The 18,361-nt window shown below is 33.8% G+C and overlaps 1 protein-coding gene across 7 annotated transcripts in view; it reads left to right on the top strand.

Moving 5' to 3' along the window:
• The window catches only part of PCDH7 (protocadherin 7), a 413,531-nt gene that overhangs the window by 257,397 nt on the left and 137,773 nt on the right, over positions 1 to 18,361 (top strand). Inside the window, exon 3 of one of the 7 annotated variants that reach the window (XM_072737921.1) lies at positions 1,999 to 2,025. The exons of the other annotated variants lie outside the window; for them this stretch is intronic. Coding sequence (XP_072594022.1) covers positions 1,999 to 2,025 — 27 coding nt within the window. The remainder of the gene's footprint in view (positions 1 to 1,998; positions 2,026 to 18,361) is intronic. 7 annotated transcript variants of the gene reach the window in all.

Raw genomic sequence — 18,361 nt, 5'->3', positions numbered from 1 at the left:
AAATTATATGTTACATAGTTTAAAACCACGAGAATGGCTCATAAAATAGCATTTTCTTTCTTTTCCAAATACACACATAATATTAAAAAATAAAATATATCTGAATACATCTAGTTATTTTATTTTTTAGATATATCTCAAAGTAGTACCATAGGAATATGTTTTAGTTTAAATATTAGAATATGAAACAACAAAGTAAAATATCAGTGCACAGTTATTTACTAATGACCTAGAAAATACTTCTCATACATATTAGGGTAATTTAGGAGTGTATGCCAGGGAAGAAAGAGCATAATGCCCCCTAGATACATTAAGGAATATTTAATTTCTAGGGAAGGCATTATATTACAAGTGATGGTCATTCACTAAATCACTGTCAAGATGAGACTGAGCTAAAAGAAAGCATGAATGTGAATTATTTTAAAGGACAGATTTGCAGCTTTGAAAACATGTTATTCCTTAGAAAGCACATAGACATGAACTGCACAAAAATATCCATTCATAAAAATTTTGTGTTTCTCCCAATTTGGCCATATGAATTACCACACAAGTAGGGAATATGAAAACCTTAGTCATTGTGACAAGCAGATGGAAATTTCATGAAAATCTCTGTGATAAAAGGAGGAATCCTTTTTTTGGAAATCACATTAATTTGGCATGTTTATCCCCACAAGTATTTCAAAGCCATTATATGTCCCCACATGGTGAAATATTGAGAATAATTAGGCTCAAAATACTATGCGCTAGATAGAAAATAGATAGATAGTTATAGAATTATCACCTACATACTCTGAGTTATCACCTACATACTCTCGGTTATAAATAGCTGTAAACACTATAGTCTGAATTAAATTTAAACAATTCTCAGAATATGAGAAACCCAACATTTTCCATATGCACTGTCATATTCCATTCTTTTTCTGATATTCATTTTTCATTAGCATTTAGTACATAGGCCTTGAGATTTTTTTGAAATTATAAATATATTTAATTTTGATATTTGTGAACTATTTATCATTTAATTTACCATCAAGGCCTACTTAATTTTGTTTAAGACCCTAAATTAACTTAAATCCCACCTCTTTTACTTTTTGATATGCAAATATTTTTACTTTGATGTTGTAGCAATACAAATTGAAGTTTGCAACATGAATCTCTAATTCTAATTTGATTACTTCTGTATTAGTGTTGAGTGCTACAAAAATAGCAAGATATTGTTTAAAAAATGAAACTGGGAATGGAAGAACTCTTTCTCTGCAGGCCCTCTGCAATGATGGTAGTATTAATGCATGTACATTAATGCTTGATGATTCTCATAGAGCAATGAATGCAATTTTGAAGGCAAGTAATTTAGGATTTTTAGAAAACTTGACAACTTGATTTTTTCTTTAAATTTGATTTCATCAAAAAGTCCTCATTTACTTTTTAATAACTCAGAGAGTTTGCATCTATTCAAAATATTTATTGCAGATGATTTAGATCATGATTTATTTTTAGCAGTAAAGATGTTTATCTAATATAGTGGAGACAATGTGCCTGAAATGTGCATTCAATACTTTTTGGATGGAAATGAATCAGGCTTTCTTTAAAAAGAATTATTTTAGAAAAAACGAACTAGGATTGATTGATTGATTGATTGATCTATTTATCTATTTAATAAAGTTGAGGAGATTTCTAATGACTTGTAACAAAAAGGGTAATATAAATATCTGGTTGCAATGCAAGCTAAATATATACTAGGATACCTAAAAACTGTTGAAAAACAATTTTCTCCCTCTTTTAAAAATAGTACTTGAAAATGGTATCTCACTAAGTTGGAAAAAAAATAGATAATATATTTTTCTGTAAGATATGCCAATGCTAGAGCTGCAGTAATATCTGCCACCTGTAGTGTGCCTGCAGCGTGCATGTTGCTTGTCTGTATATCGATGTCTGTGTAGTGTCTGTCTGTAATTTGCATTATGCCTGAAAGTCTCTATGCTCATTAACCTTTTCCAGGTGCCGCACCATTCCAAGGAACTGCAGGTACTAAAAGAATGGGCAGTACTTATACAGGCAATGCACAGCACATATGTCAGTTCCAACCTCTCCTCATGCCTACCCTCTGGCAATGTTTTGGAGGCCACTCAATCACTGAGTTAGACATTTGTGACCAAGGAAATAGAGGACTACTTAATAATTGAATGAGGCAAATGTTGTATATTTCCAATACACTACCAATCAACTTGCCAATATAAAAACAAAAAAGATTTAATATAAAAAGAGAGATTGAGAGGAAACGGAACAATCATTACTTTATGTAATCATCACAAATTTTTCTTCAAGATATGACTAGAGAAATATTTTAGAATGCATACACATGCTATGTGATTTTTTTTGTTTCTCAATAGTGTATGTAGTATATGAACATACAATGCAGGTATTATATTATAATGTTGATGGATAGAGGTTAATAGGCTAACAGATCATAAACAAAGTTAATTATATAAAGGATTAAATATTGAATGTTGTTTGGCTCTTTCTGTTTATCATCATAATAGAATTTTCATGAAATGTAGTCAATTAAAAAATATCAAGCATTAGGCATTATTCCGCACTTGTGGAAATTCACAACTTGTGTATGAGGGAGGAAAAATTATACAATGATAACCTCAAAGTAGTAGGGAAATGTTTATACACACACACACACACACACACAAACATACTGTAGAAATGTTTTTAACATAAAAACCTTAATAGCAGATAATTTCTTCCAGCGTGCTGTGGTTTTGACATAAATATTCTTAACTTCCATGTGAAGAAAGAAAGAAAAAAGAAAGAAGAAAGAAAGAAAGAAAGAAAGAAAGAAAGAAAGAAAGAAAGAAAGAAAGAAAGAAATTCTCACACATTCTAACCCATACCTCCAAATAACCAATTTTCTTTTTCTTTTGAAATAGACACAAAATCTTTTTTTGAAATTTATTTTTCAATTTTTTAAATATACTATACAATGTTTTTAAAGAATTTAAGTCAAACATCTTGCATAAAAGCCTTATTAAGTAGATATTAAATAGACTTAAGCAAACCACTTGCAAACTCCAAAGCCCTTATTAGAGTTGATGAATGTTATTGTGATTATCAAAATCATTAATGCTATTTAAAATAATGATGCCACTGATACCAGTCTTTATCACTGAAACCACTTTCAACTCCTAAAAATGGGACAAAGCATAACATGAGCCTACTCCTGCTTAATGGGTTCACAATCTAAATTACCATCTTGCTCAACCTCCCATTTTAAAAATGCAAACTCCTTTATAACTCATTTATAGAAATTGTTAAGTATAATAATCTGGTCCTCTTGTTTTCATAATGGGTATAAAATAATTACCTAAAATTCTTTACATGTATAATAAAAATTGGGATTGAGTAGAATAAGGAAAGAAGCCATCCTATTTACCTCACTTTACAAAAAGATTTTATAGATGTAAATTCTCATTGCTTTGCTCATCTCTGCATCTTGTTCTTACCTCACAGTATTTCTTTCAGTTCAGATGTCATGCTTTTCAAAAAGCTGTCTGTTTTGAAACTCTTCCTCTTCCCATGTAATCTGGAAGCACTCAAGTCACCAATGAAATATGTGTTCTCAATGATGTCTCCTGAAATATGCCATTGGCTGATGTTAAAAGAGCCCCAGTGCTCACCCTTAAGTCTTAATGTCAGTTGCTATTTGGCCAGCCTTTATCTTCATTTGAACAGACAACTTGTCGACTGGATCCTGTTAAAGATAATGTGAAAATGACAAACAGTTTATCTTCTTCCAAAGGGCGTAGCTGTGAGAGGGGGTAGGAGGACAGAGACTGTGCATGGGGGAGAGACATAGGGTAGAGCATCCTTGATAAAAGCATTACTTTCTTAGTTCTTTGTTCCAATTGGATCAGCACTTGTATGAATGAAGAACTAATATTTAAAAGTTTTATTCTGGGGATCCCTGGATGGCTCAGCAGTTTAGTACCTGCCTTTGGCCCAGGGCGTGGTCCTGGAGTCCCAGGATCAAGTCCCACATCGGGCTCCTGCATGGAGCCTGCCTGTGTCTCTGCCTCTCTCTCTCTGTGTCTCATGAATAAATAAATAAAATATTAAAAAAATAAAAATAAATAGAAGTTTTATTCTATCTTACTTTAAATTTAAATAGCCACATTTGGCCGGCGGATGCCATATTCGTATGGATTTAGATACATTCTTATCTTACTTTAAAAGGGAAATATTAAATGTTTCAAATTTAGTGAATTTGAAATCAACCCCAAAGAATAAAACTGGTCATAATTCTTTTGGAGATTCAGTGCTCCTTCTGTTGATTCCAGATGACTTATATTGGTTTCTGCATGTTTAATCTCCTCCTTCAGCAAACATAATTAAAATACATCTTTCAAATTAGGATTATATACATGTAGAAGTGTGTAATTATATGTATCTACAACTTTTCTCTCTTAGTGGAATTTTGATAAAAAATTTATAAAGGATTTTTTTTGATATTAGCCATGAAACTGTCCTTAACATTTCTCTGGTACGAGGATTAAGACCATGGCTTTGGAGTCAAACAGACATGGGACCAAGTTCTAGTTCTCTGACCAGTTGAGTGAGCTTGGGTGAATAAGCTTTTTAATTCCTCCATTTCTTTATCACTAGAGATAATAATGCTTTATACATTGTAGAATTGTGGTGGAGATTAAATGAGCTGGTAATAGAAAGCATGGAGTGTGGTGTTTATTTAGTAAATGTCAGCATGTCAGCTGGTCTCATTCTGAATGCTATATAAAGGGTCATGAGTACAACATGTCCTCAAAAGGAAAATTTTTTTAGGTGGCTAAAAATTCCTAACCCAGCTAAAATCAGTGCCAGTAGGTTTTAGCATTTCCTTCTCCACAGCCTACACAAAGATACAGGGTGATCTTAAAGGCTGCTTCAGTATAACAATCTTGTACAGTTTGGGAAAAAATGATACTATTTTCAAGTATTTAAAGAATTGTCCCGAAGAAGGAGAAATGAATTTAATACAATGATGCTTCCTCTTGAGCTTCTAGTTTTTACTTTTAGTAGTAAAATTGTTGAGCAATGTACCCCGTTGGCTTTCAGATGGGACCAATTTCTTTATTATAGCCAAACTTAGGGAACAGTCCTTGTGATATGAGAGGGCTTCAAACTGTGATCTTACAAGTCACATCAGCTGAAAGGGAAGGATGTGACCATTTCCAACTGGAACAGAAAAAAGAAAAAATGACTAACCCTAAAACACATATAATATGTACTTCATTCCCACTCCTCTAACTACTGTCATTAATGTCAATGCCCAATGAGGGCAATTGTCTCACTCCTTTTTGAACAAACAATCCCCAGGTGTCCAACAGCGATTCAGAGCTTTCTAAGATGTTCACTTCTGCTCACTTCCTCTGTGTGTAAAGATGGGGGAGCTGAGATACAGGCCAGCATATGCTTCTTCTGACCCGAGTTTCCACATTTCCCATGGATAGAAACTACTTGACATTTTTTTAAGTAAATCTAAGAAATAAGGTGTTCATATACTTCGAAATCAGGTTGTGATGTTTTGCATTTCCAAAGTGAGTTGTGGTGCTCAGTGTCCAATGAATCCATAATCTAGACTGAATTAAAATATATAGAGAAATATATAGAGAACCATCAAAATAGCGAAATACTATGGAGACTGATAATGATGATGAATGACCTCATTCATAAAGTGTAATACTTTCTTAATTGTAGGGTAAACCTGTTCCTAACACATGTATTAGACGATTGTCAAAAAACAGCATGTCCGTATTTGGGGATCAGATACATGCTTAGATATTATTACAGCTTTATAAGAAAAGCAAATTAAAGCCAGGTCCAAGAAAACTAAACCAAACCAAACCAAAAACCCATGTAGGGGTTTATTTTAATATATGTTTACAGAAAAGAAAATATTTTAAGAGTTTTGAAGAGCACCTTCGATTTAAGGGTTTTGTCAAATAGTGATGATGCTTAGAAAAAAAAGTCTAAGGTTGGAAGATTTAGTTCATTGCAAATTAAATAGAAGATTAGGATAAACTTGAAATAAAAAACCAGCTGTACTGCCCACCAAATGTTTAGAAGAGGGTGTGTCTGTGTGGGTGTATGTTCACAGCTTATAACATCCCCCCAAATTTTTAAATACGGAAACTAGAAAAGGTAAAAAAAAAATGCTAGGCTGCTAGTTATTTGGATAGAATGTATACATAGGCAGTGAAAAAGATTGCATTGCCTGGCTGATATTTTCAAATACTAGTAGAATTATTTATTTATTTATTTATTTATTTATTTATTTGTAGAATTATTTAAAATGCTGGTAGAGGGACGCCTGAGTGGCTCAGGGGTTGAGCGACTACCTTCAGTTCAGGGCCTGATCCTGGGGTCTGGGAGTCCCACATCCGGTTCCCTCGGGGGAGCCTGCTTCTCCCTCTGCCTGTATCTGCGCCTCTCTCTCTCTGTGTGTGTCTCTCATGAATAAATAAATAAAATCTTAAAAAATAAAATAATAAAATAAAATAAAATAAAAAAATAAAATAAAATAAAATAAAATGCTGGTAGAAGTATCAGCACTATTTAGAAAAACAAGCGAAATGGGGAAAATCCTCATACCTGCTTCCATTGAAATAAAATTCCTCAGAAGGATTATCAATTCTCATAATCTATAATTACTATTTTTTTTTTTGTAAAATGTCTAAAGTCTCACTAAGAATAAACTATGCATTTTGTCTTTATGTAAATTATCCCACATTATAAGATTCGGAATCTGTGGAATTAGCAGCCATGGGAGAGGATGATGAAGTATCTTTGTTTTCACCTGGAGTACTCTGGGTATTTTGCCTTCGTCTCTCTGAATAGACACCATGACCCATGACAGCTCTGTGGCAGCAAGGCTGTGATATGAGTAAACGGCCATTCAGAAGTAGATATAAAGAAGCAAGTTCATCTTATTTTAGTTTATTTTGTGCCACAAAAATGTGATTTCTAGCTTTTAAGAGTGAAACTAGAGTAGGTAAACAGAAATTCAAATTGGAAAAGATAAGTGATAAAAAAACAAATTTGAATGAAACTCAAAGATCTGCTTTCCAGCATGCTCACCTAAATGCATACCATAAATTCCTACTTAGTTATTTGAAAATAATTCATAGCTTGAGATGGTCCTGTTAGCATTTTGTCAATGTTTGGACAAAAGTCAAAGTGCATGCACTTTGAAACATATAAAAAGTCACTATCTTTTATTAATAACAGATACATTATTAAAATTGTAGCTTTAATTATATTGATATATTCAAAACCATCACCAAAATTGGCTTCAGAAAGCTAAAGCATCTCTCTATATAGATCTGTGCTGTCCAATACAGCAGCTATTAGCCAATTTTGACAACTGAGCAATTGATAATGTGGCCAGTTCAAATTCAGATGTGATATGAATATAACACACATTTCACATTCAAAACACCTAGTAGAAATAAAAAGAATGTAAAATATCTCATTAATAATCCAATCATGATTACATATTGATATAATAATATTTTGGATATATTGGGTTGAATAAAACACATTAGTATTAATCTTACTTATTTCCCCTTATTTTTTTTTTTAATTTGCTACAAGAAAATTTTAAATTATGTTTGTGGCTTTTATGGGTGATCTGTGTTGGTCAACATCAATTCAGTGTTTATCCTTAATCACAAAAGAATGAGTAAACAATGAGGCAAGTGTACATATGCGTATGTCCAATTTAGTATTGCTGCTTTAACAGATTTTACTACAAACTTAATGTCTTAAAACAAAAGAAATGTATTATCTTACAGTCCTGGAGTTCAGAAGCCCAAAATGGATCTCACAGGGCTAAAATCAAAGTATCAGCAAAGTTGTATGCCTTTTGGAAACCCTAAGGTAGAAGCCTTTTTCTTGCCTTTTCCAGCTGCTAGAGGCCATTCCTCACATTCTTCCGCCAAGGGCCCCTTCCTCCATCTTCAAAGCAATGTTGCCAAATACTTCTAAGGCTGTCATCCTTTAATTCTTCCTCTGCATTTTTCTTCCACTTTACAAGACACTATTATTATTACATTGGGTTCATCTGGATAATCCAGGATAATCTCCCCATCTTAAAGTCAAGTGATCTGCTATTTTAATCCTCCTCTTGCCATTAACCTGAAGTACTCACAGATTCCTAGACTTAGACCTGGTTAGTCTGCCTACCACAATGTGTATGTATACATATATTTGTATTTAAAGAAATATATAAATATGCAAAAATCTATCTACCTTCCTGTTTATCTTTGTCTTCTCCATTTCACATACACATGCCTGTGTGTACACACGCACAAATCAAGGTATTTCCTTAGATCCCCCCCCTTTGTTTTCCTCTTAGTACTACATTTTCCTATCACTTAAGTCTCCTAAAAACTTCATACAGTTGTCACCTCACCCAAACAGTCTTAGCCAAAGGCCAGTGTACAATGACATAGGAAAACTGAGTTGTTCATTTTAATTTGCTGGTTATAATTAGGGAACATCTCCTCAGAATTTGGAATCATTTGCTATGTTCCTAACTAACACAGCAGCCATACAAGAAGAAAGGCATTCAGTTCCTGTCCTTTTTTTTTTTTTTTTTTTTCCAGCATGGATAGAAAGACGATAACTTTCATGAAAAAGAAAAGGCTCTGAAACAAAACCAAATAAAGGAAAGAGGAAAGGCGAGTCTCTGCCTCTCCAAGAGACTTCGTTAGCTTAACACACCTGCTCAGACCTTTTGAGATGATCTTGGGCCATGCCACTGTTAGTTGAAGAGCAGCTCCAGAAACTAAAAACATAGCAGAGGTTTGGTAACACCTTTTCACTTTGTCAGAAACCAGAAAGATTCTGTCTTAGTTGTAAATATAATTGATTAGACATTGTTCTCACCATTGCTTTTGTAATATCGGGAAGTAACACAGCTCGATTTTAAGATAAGAGATGAGCGTAGTGGTTAGGAGTTAGAATTTGGCTGTTTGTGTATTTACATGAAACAACTCAAAGACTTTTCCAAAGGTAATGATTTGGAGTTTTAAATCAAACCCATCTTTTAAGATACACTGTGAATTGAAATACGTAAATTGTTTTCCTCTTTTAGATGATAAAAATGGTTTAACTGGACTTAGAAAACCTTGATTTACACTATGTATTGGACAAAGGTAAAATGGCTGCTAATTGCCACAGACATATAACAATAAAACTAGTGAACTTTAAACATGATATAAACACATGCTGGGCATTTTCTTTCTTCCCTTTTTTTTTTTCTTCAAACCAGAGCAATTGAAAGAGCAGTTTTTCAGAAACCTTATTTTTGAAAGCTTTATATTATTTCCATGCAGGTAACTTTTATTGGAAAATGTACCAGCTAAAGATAGATATAATAAAATTAAATGATCGAGGAAGAAAAAATAAATTTATTTTACAGTTTTCTGTAACTTATACCATTCTTTTTATCATTTTATAAATATTATTAAAATTATAAAAGTAATATTAGTAATAAGTTGTGATATGGAAGGAAATTATTTTTGCGATAAATTTAGTCCATAATAATTTCAAGCCCTGGTTGGATGAAGCTTTCATTAGGTTAAAAATGCATTTAGTATAGGAGATGTGTTTTGATAGACTGAGAGTTCAGACTTTGCTTATATTGTAAAAGTATAAATGTGGATGGCAGTAAATTTGACACATTCATATATCAGGTAAAAATCTTAAAACTGAGGGTGTAGACAGGCCAAATCTTGAAGCACTGATCAAGACAAAATCTGTATATATTAAAAGACAGTGACTTAAATTACACAAAAATAACTGTCTATTGATTTAGATATTTGCGCCTCAGAGACACATGCCTACACAAGTTGTTTTTCTAAAATCATGCAGATAATGTTGAACTCTTTCCTCAGTACAGTTCTGCATTAACATAGAGTGTTGGAGGTGATAATGTATGCTGAATGATATATTTGTAATCAAGACATTTTTAAAGAACACTTAATAAAGGAAAGTCAGCAGGCCAAACAAATGATCTGTTTTTTCTCCTAACTTTTATTGGGGAATGGGAGACAGAAGTAATCATAAAGTACCCAAAGAAATTTAATTTTTTTTTTGTTAGTGGAAGATGAGGTACATAAAAAAAAATCCTTAAAGGGACCAAAGTGATCATTAAACACAGTATGATTCAATTGAACTAGTACTAAGCACAGTAGGAAATCAGTGTAGGGCATTATGAACTTTGCCAAGGGAGTCTGGATATAGTCCTCAGAGAATATGAAAGGTAAGTAGGAATGAGATTAAGGTGAGCATTTTACGCAAGGGCAACATCCTAGAAAAACAGAAGAGCATGGTAGATGAAAACTATGAAATGAACGTGATCGTCTTGCTTTCTGGGCAGTGATGTACCATTGGAGAGATTCAAGAGATGTAAATTAGTTGGCTAGACTTATCAGATTAGTGGTTTTATGTAGTAAAGTTGTACAAGATGGATAGGAGACGGGGATGGGAAAGGTGATGATTGTTTTTTGTGGTTGTCTGGCCAAGACGTGATGAGAGTATGATGTGATACTGAGGACAGGAGTGAAAGGATGCCCTAGAACATTGCATGTTCTCAACATGTGGCTCTCAGACCAGAATAGCCATTACCTGGCAACTTGCCAAAAACGCCAAATGCCTGGGGAATCATCCCAGACCTTATTGAATCTAACTTCTGATGTGGGGTCCAGCAACTTATTTTTTAGTCATAAATGGATATGTGAAGAATTGTATATGTTCAATGTATCCATCTTACTAAGTTTGGACATATGAATATACCTGTGATACCATCACCACAAACAAGGTACTAAACATATCTATTACCTCCAGCAACTTATGTTTTAACAAGTTCCCCAGGGAATCCAAAGCACATTAATATTTGAAAAGAGCTGCCTTAAATATATATTTCCAGAGTTGAACCCCCAGAATTGAGGAATTGATTGGATTTGAGGATAAGGAAGATGGAGGAATGAGGAACAGCTAAAATTTTTCTTATAGGCAACTAGATGGAGAGTGGTATCATTAAATGAGAAATGATATACGAAAAGAAAGTCAGATTAGGCCAAAAAAAGTAGTTTTGAAAATATTTAATTTAAAAAAAGAGGAAGAAAATATTTAATTTTTAAAGAAGCTGTTATTCTCCCCACAAAATTATGGGACTCTGGTCAAATGCCAGGAATTGATCTTGATTAGGCCAATTTTTGGTCTTTCACTGGATAGGAAAGCTTGTTATTAATTGTTTATAGTTTTCCTCTCCAAAGAATGGCTGGATAGAGGCTGGAACACCATCAGAATGGTGTAGAGGAAAGAGCCTCGGACCTGGGGTCAGAGGACCTGAACTATGGTTATGACCTAGAACATCTATAACACTAGCTGGATGTGAACGTGAACACTAGCTATGTTACCTTCAGAAAGACACTAAACTTCTCAGAGCTCTATGTATGTATGTATGTATGTATGTATGTATGTATTTCATTTTTCCTCCCATCAGAACAATAAGGAAACATTGACTGTCTTTCATACTGTGAAAACATAATGTGTGTAAAACCAACTCTGTCTGTCACTGGCGTAGCAGACATTTAATAAATGGTAGATTCCTTTCTTCTTCCTTGGCAATTACATACCATGCCCTTGCATCACCCCAAAATTTAGTCAAGAGTCGGTGAATTTCAAAGAAAAGGGTGGAGGAGCGAGATAAATATTTTTTTTTAGGATATTCTCAAACATTCACAGGAACTCAACACCAAATAGTTACTCAGAAACGTATTTGAATAGTGCATCCTTAATATAGCCTCACATAGTTATTTTCCTAAAGAAAATTCTTGAGCAATACATCTGAAAATATTTACTAAGGGATTGCAGAAAAAAATGGCTAAGGTTCTTTTGGAGAGACATGAGACCAAAAGATGTATTACATTTCAAATATAAAATAGCAATGCACTGTAATGTTTTGCTATCAGCTACACCAATTAATGCAGATGATGCTAATTAAAAGTAAATTTAGAGAGTGATTAGGTTCTCTCACCATTGTTAGGGAGAATTGATTCTTCTATAGATCTAATATGTTAAAGTAAGAAGTTAATGATATATTGATGCATTTTAAAGCACCTAATTTAGATTATAATTCTGAGGAAAACATTTGTGTTAATACTGAATATTAAATGACAAACGCTTTCTCTTGGAAAAGGAATGGCACCATTTGTGTAACCCTAGAGCAACGCACATGTTGATGTTTCAAATAAATTATTGTGTATGGCTGTATAATCTCAATTTTAGTCTTATAAAACTTATAATACAAGGATTCGATTGCACATGTGCTCATTTATATGGCAGTATACAGCTGTGTGTGGCATAATAACTTTATTGAACAAAATTATGTGCTGTAGAACTTGCTGCAAAAATTTCATGGTTCCATCTGGACTAACTTTGCAATTGAGAAGGCTGAAGTGGGCAAAGATTTTATGGAATTACAGAAGACAGCAGTAGACTTCTGATGTCAACTTTAACATTTAGAAAATAAACGCTAGTAGGTATTCAGTCTAGAAGAATGTATTTTTCATCCTGAAAAATGGTTCTCAATTTGGAACAAAGGTATTCTCTAAGAGGGTCCTCAAATATAGATAGGTATCTGGTTCATATCGAGGTGAATTTGCCTTCACTCACAATGCCCCTAACATCTTCTATCTTAAACACAACCAGTTGATTTTTATATTTTACCAACATAGGCAGTTAAAATATCTAGGATCCTGGAAAACTATTTTCTGAAGACTTCAACTTGTCTAACATTATATGGGACTTAATTATGTGATTTGGTTTTTGCTGGGAAAGAGGAAAGGCTAAAATAAGTGTACGGTCAATGAGATGGCAATATACAGCCATTCATTGCTTTCTTCTAGTACTTTCCAGCTTACTTTCATTCCCTTCTGTCCTTCCATTCTCTTTACCTTCCACTTTCCATCTTCCCAGAAAAACATGTGACACAAAATAAAGGAAAAAGAAACAGCACAAGGTCCATCTACATAAAATCCAGTAAAATTGAATTTGAAACAAGAAAATGGTGTATTTTTAAAAGATGATTCTTCTTCTACCTAGCAAAATGGTAACGAGATGGAGGTGCTAATGCTGTCTTCAGTCTTGACCAATCTTTATATTGTGATGGTGTATTTGAGGTTTTGTGGAGTCTATGTATACACATAAATAAACTTTCTTGAATATGGTGAAACCAGAAAATATATTAATTAGATGAAGCTAGAACTGTGAACAGTGGTAGTGTGAACAAAAGCACATTGATGATTAAAACATGTGTCTAATAATTTTGTAAATCCAATATAAGCTACTATTTCTTTTTTTTTAAGATTTCATTTATTTATTCATGAAAGACACACACACACACACAGAGAAGAGAGAGAGAGAGAGAGAGAGAGAGGCAGAGACACAGGCAGAGGGTGAAGCAGGCTCCATGCAGGGAGCCCGACATGGGACTCAATCCCAGGTCTCCAGGATCAGGCCCTGGGCTGAAGGCGGAGCTAAACCACTGAGCCACCAGGGCTGCCCTAAGCTGCTATTTTCAAGGTTTATGGTAAAGACAAGTTGGCTAGATATAAAACCACTTATAAAAGAGGCCTGTGGGGGGAAAAAAAAAATCCTTGGGTTAAAAAAAAAAGTCCCACAGCTTGACTCATATGCTCTCATTAAAAAATATTAAATTAGACAAAGCCAGATAATATATTTTGATTATAAAAACAAAATAATAATATAAATATTGTGTATTTATTTATAAATACAAGCTCTGATATTTTCTTTAGAATATATATATATTTTTTTTCTTTAGAATATATTTTAAAACTGGTGTCTTTTTTATTTTTTTAAAGATTTTATTTATTAATTCATGAGAGACAGCGAGAGAGGCAGAGGTAGAAGCAGGCTCCATGCAAGGAGCCGGATGAGGGACTCATCCCGGAACCCTGGGATCACACCCTGAGCCAAAGGCAGATGCTCAACCACTGAGCCACCCAGTTGTCCCTAAAACTGATTTAAGTGTTAGTTTAATTTTCTCATGATAAAACATTAAACACACACTTGTATGTACATAATGAGATTAATAAGAGCATTTGTATATATGTGTGTGTGTGTGTGTGTGTGCATATATACCCATAGACACCACACACACACACCATCACATATAGTCAATGTATAATTACACTCATACTTAAGGAGTGCTTTCACTGAATTGGACCTCAAATTTTGTTAATTTTATGATGTTTTTATGTATATAGATACATAACTGATATGCTTGACAATCATCCATATATATACTTTTCAAATATATAGGGATTCACACACTTTTATTTAATCAAACACAGTTGGCACACACATTTACCAGTATGGATTTACATTTTATTTTATTTAAAATTTTTTTTTAAGATTTTACTTATTTATTCATTCATGATAGAGAAAGGCAGAGACTCAGGCAGAGGGAGAAGCAGGCTCCATGCAGGGAGCCCAAAGTGGGACTGGATCCCGGGTCTCCAGGATCAGGCCCTGGGCCACAGGCAGGTGCTGAACCGCTGAACCATCCAGGGATTCCCCCTGGATTTACATTTTAAAAGGAAGTTAAAAAGCACTCCTACTAACACATTCATTAATGATGTAGGCTAGATGCTAGGATTCAAAGCCAACAGCCAAGAAAGAATTCCTTTTTTTTCTTTTCTTTTTTTTTTTTTTTTAGAGTTTGCTTTTGGTTGTTTTTTTGTTTGTTTTGTTTTGTATATTTTTTATTGGAGTTCAATTTGCCAACATATAGCATAACCCCCGTCCTTGAGACATCTTGGGTGCAAAAAGGTGGTGTTATTAAAGCTCGGGACAGAGCCCAAGAGCAGAAAGAGCTGCCCTGGGGTCAGGAGGAGTGGCCAGTTATATACTTGCAAGTTGGAAGGGGGTTAGGGCCAGAACAAACCTCCAAGGTATTTTGGAAACAAGGTTTCTAGGACCCTGAGGGGGCTAACTATTGTTAGGAAAGGTCATTTATTTTTATTTAGTAAACTCTCAGTCCTGAGACCCTTCAGATGTTTATCAGTGGGCCTTCCGCTTTAAGGATGATTCCTAACAAGTATTTGGAGGTGGAAGCTGGTAGAGATAAAGGGAGCTTCCAAAGGAATTTCTATATATTTAATTTCTATATATTTAAAGTAGATCTCAGGTCCTGGAGGGGTCTGGCTAAGACTGACTTTAGCTCTTAGCAAAGTGTCAACATCCAGGCGGTTGAGTCCCTAGATGAATGTCACTCTGCCTGTTTCAAGGACTTGTCAATGAAGGTAGTAAGGAAATTCAATTTTTCTTTTGCCTTTGTCTCCCACATCAATTAAATTACAAAGTGAAGAAAGAGGGAGTCTTCTGATTATAGAGAAGCTATTTGGAACAACTTCTTCTTGTTGTTATTTTTATTCTTGAGAATAGTTACATAAGTGAAGGGAAAAATCTAGTAATATGTTCATATTTGATGTTGGGAACAGAAGTATTTACCCCTGCTTCTCTGGTCAACAGAGTAATTATTTTCTTAACAAGTATAATATTGAAATCCAATTAACCAACTGTACACAACAATAAAACAACAAAAGCATTGTTTGGATTGTACTACTTAAACTAATTATAAACTTCTAAAAAAAAATCAAGTACACTGAGCCAGTATGATAGAATATAACTTCTTCAAATATGTAGAGCAAGCTGCTTTGCTGCTGTCAACAACCTTAGCAAACCACTCCTCCCCCACCCCTGCAAATTCTGTTCATTTGGCTTTTCATCTAATAGAGAATAATCCACATACTGATAAATGCACATATTTTTAAAATGCTAACTGAAAAATAAATGAGATAGTCTTTACTTGATCTATACAGGCAAAAAGAATACACATGATTTGGGTCAAAATTTAATTCTGGGGTTATTTAACCTCTCAAGACAATAAGATGATAAGCTTTCGGGCGGTGTACATTTCACCTGTGGGACCTATTCACACAGTCCCAAATCAGTCACATTGTACCTACTAGAAACAATGTGCACCATTGAATATCATTGAAAAGCCAGAGATTTCACTGCACCTTTGAAAGTACTCCAATATTTAACTTAGACCTGTTTTTTAAAGTAAATTGGTATAAATAAGCTTGCTAGAGTTATAAGCTTTATTTAGATGGGTCTTGAGGATAGGGGCCAAGATTTGCAATTATGGTAAAAAAAAAAAATTCTGATGCATGACTGGAATAGAAATAGAGATATAATCCAAGAAAACTGGAAAATATACTAAGCCAATAACAAAATTTCATTAAAGTAGAATATTTCTTTAAATGAAACAATGTTCTACTAATTAATGCAAATTTTACTGCAATTTTGGCATGAAATAATTATTCTTTGAGGTATTCTCAGCTCAACTTAATAGAAAAATCAAGGGGGTGAATGATGCTCGTGTCTGTTATATTGATTCTGTCTTTAGTTGTAGCCCCAAATATTTTGACATGTGCATTCCTGTAATATGTGAAGCTCTGCTCCATTTATAATCATAATTCTCCTGCTGAGACCACAGCTCGAGCTGCTGCCAGCCTGTTGTCTCTCTCCTTGAGGTCACAAGAAAAGTAATTTATATATTTTAATTAGTTTAAACTTAAGCTCTGAGTAGAAGACTTTATCTTAAACTATAACACCTTCATAATAAATGTACCCCTTTTAAAGTAATAACTATTTTCACATTATTCATTTGCATGTAGCATTTTTAAAAAGTCATAGTTCTAAAGAAGAAATAAGTCATACTTGTTTAAAATTTCTTTAACAATACCTCCCGAGTATTTATGTGTATTAAGCCTCTTGATCACCTCCTAACCTCCCTGCCAGAAGCAGACTTTCATTTAAATGTGTTACTTTTAGGTTCTTTTTCTTTGCAGCCTTTCCAGCTGGAAGATTTTACTTTTAAGGACAATGAATAGGTACAAAGTGAATCTTAAATAGTAGTATCTGCCTCACTAAGAAACTTTTCTGTCTAGGGCGATAATGACACCTGAAAGAAGCTTCCACACTATAAATAAACATTTCACCACAAAAAATGTTAAATGTTTTTATTTAGAAATTTCAACTTCTAACCATTTCTTTTTCTTTTTCTTTTTCTTTTTTTTACTGTCCATAAACTATATTAAACCAGTTCCTTCACTTTAAGGTAACATTCATCGAAATAGTTTATTTCTTTCTTCCTGTCTTCCCTCCCTCTTCTCTCTCTTTCTTTCTTCCCTTTTTTTCTTTCTTTCAGATCCAGCACTAGGATTTTGGGTTGTATAGGCAAATACTATTCTCCTCAAACTCATTTGAGACCCAGAAGCGTGGATATAAAAACCTAGCGAAGGTTTTGAATGAAGAATTTCTTTTTAGCCTTAAAGCTTTACTTCAGAACTACCAAGACCACATTTCCTATTATCTAATGGCTGGGGAAAATCTTTCCCATCTATAAAAAATGGCACATTGTACACATTTAATTTTACTCTGTATATAATTGGTGGTTATAGTCTATGTGCTACATTATACTAAGTTGTACAGTATGTAAGTAAATAATAAATGGCAGAACTCTGGCCTAAAATAGAAATGCTGCAAGAAATCATACTTGCCCATGGTAGCTAATTCCCAATGCAAGGCAGAGTATTCTTTATTTACTACAGTATGGGGTATAGATGGTATAAAACAAGGAGTGAGACTAATAAGAATAATAAAAGCCATAGCAATATCCAATGTTTGATGAGCATTTACTATATGTCAGGCTCTGTTGGATGTACCTCCTATTAACTCAATATTCTTAGCAATTTTATGAGTTAGGAATTGTATCTTTTGTATTTTAAAGAAGAAACAAGCTCCAAGTGATTAATTACTTTGTCAAGGTCACTTAGCTAAATGGTTGAAATAATAAAAACCAGATAGTCTAGCTTCAGAGCACACAGGATGACCTAGTGTAAGGAGGGGTCAAAGTGAAACAACAAAAAGCAAGACTAAACAAAACCCTCTTAAACCTTTATTGCTAACTTCACCATGTGGAAGTATTTCTGTGAAAACTGGGCAACTCAAATTTCTGAGTGTGACTTCCACCTCAAAGAGGAGTTTAGTTAATCATATTTGGCCTACTATTTGCAGGGTTCTTGGCTTTCTGATGGTCTTTTAAGAGTACTGGATAAAATTGCTCTGCAGATTTTAGTTGTTTTATCTGTTGTTGAAGTTGTTGTTGTTGTTGTTTTTTTTTTTTTTTTCTAATGAGGAA

This window comes from Vulpes vulpes, chromosome 14, assembly GCF_048418805.1.
Source record: "Vulpes vulpes isolate BD-2025 chromosome 14, VulVul3, whole genome shotgun sequence".
Lineage (NCBI taxonomy): Eukaryota > Metazoa > Chordata > Mammalia > Carnivora > Canidae > Vulpes > Vulpes vulpes.
Note: the sequence above shows the minus strand (reverse complement) of the source record. Positions and strands in the feature narration are given on the sequence as shown.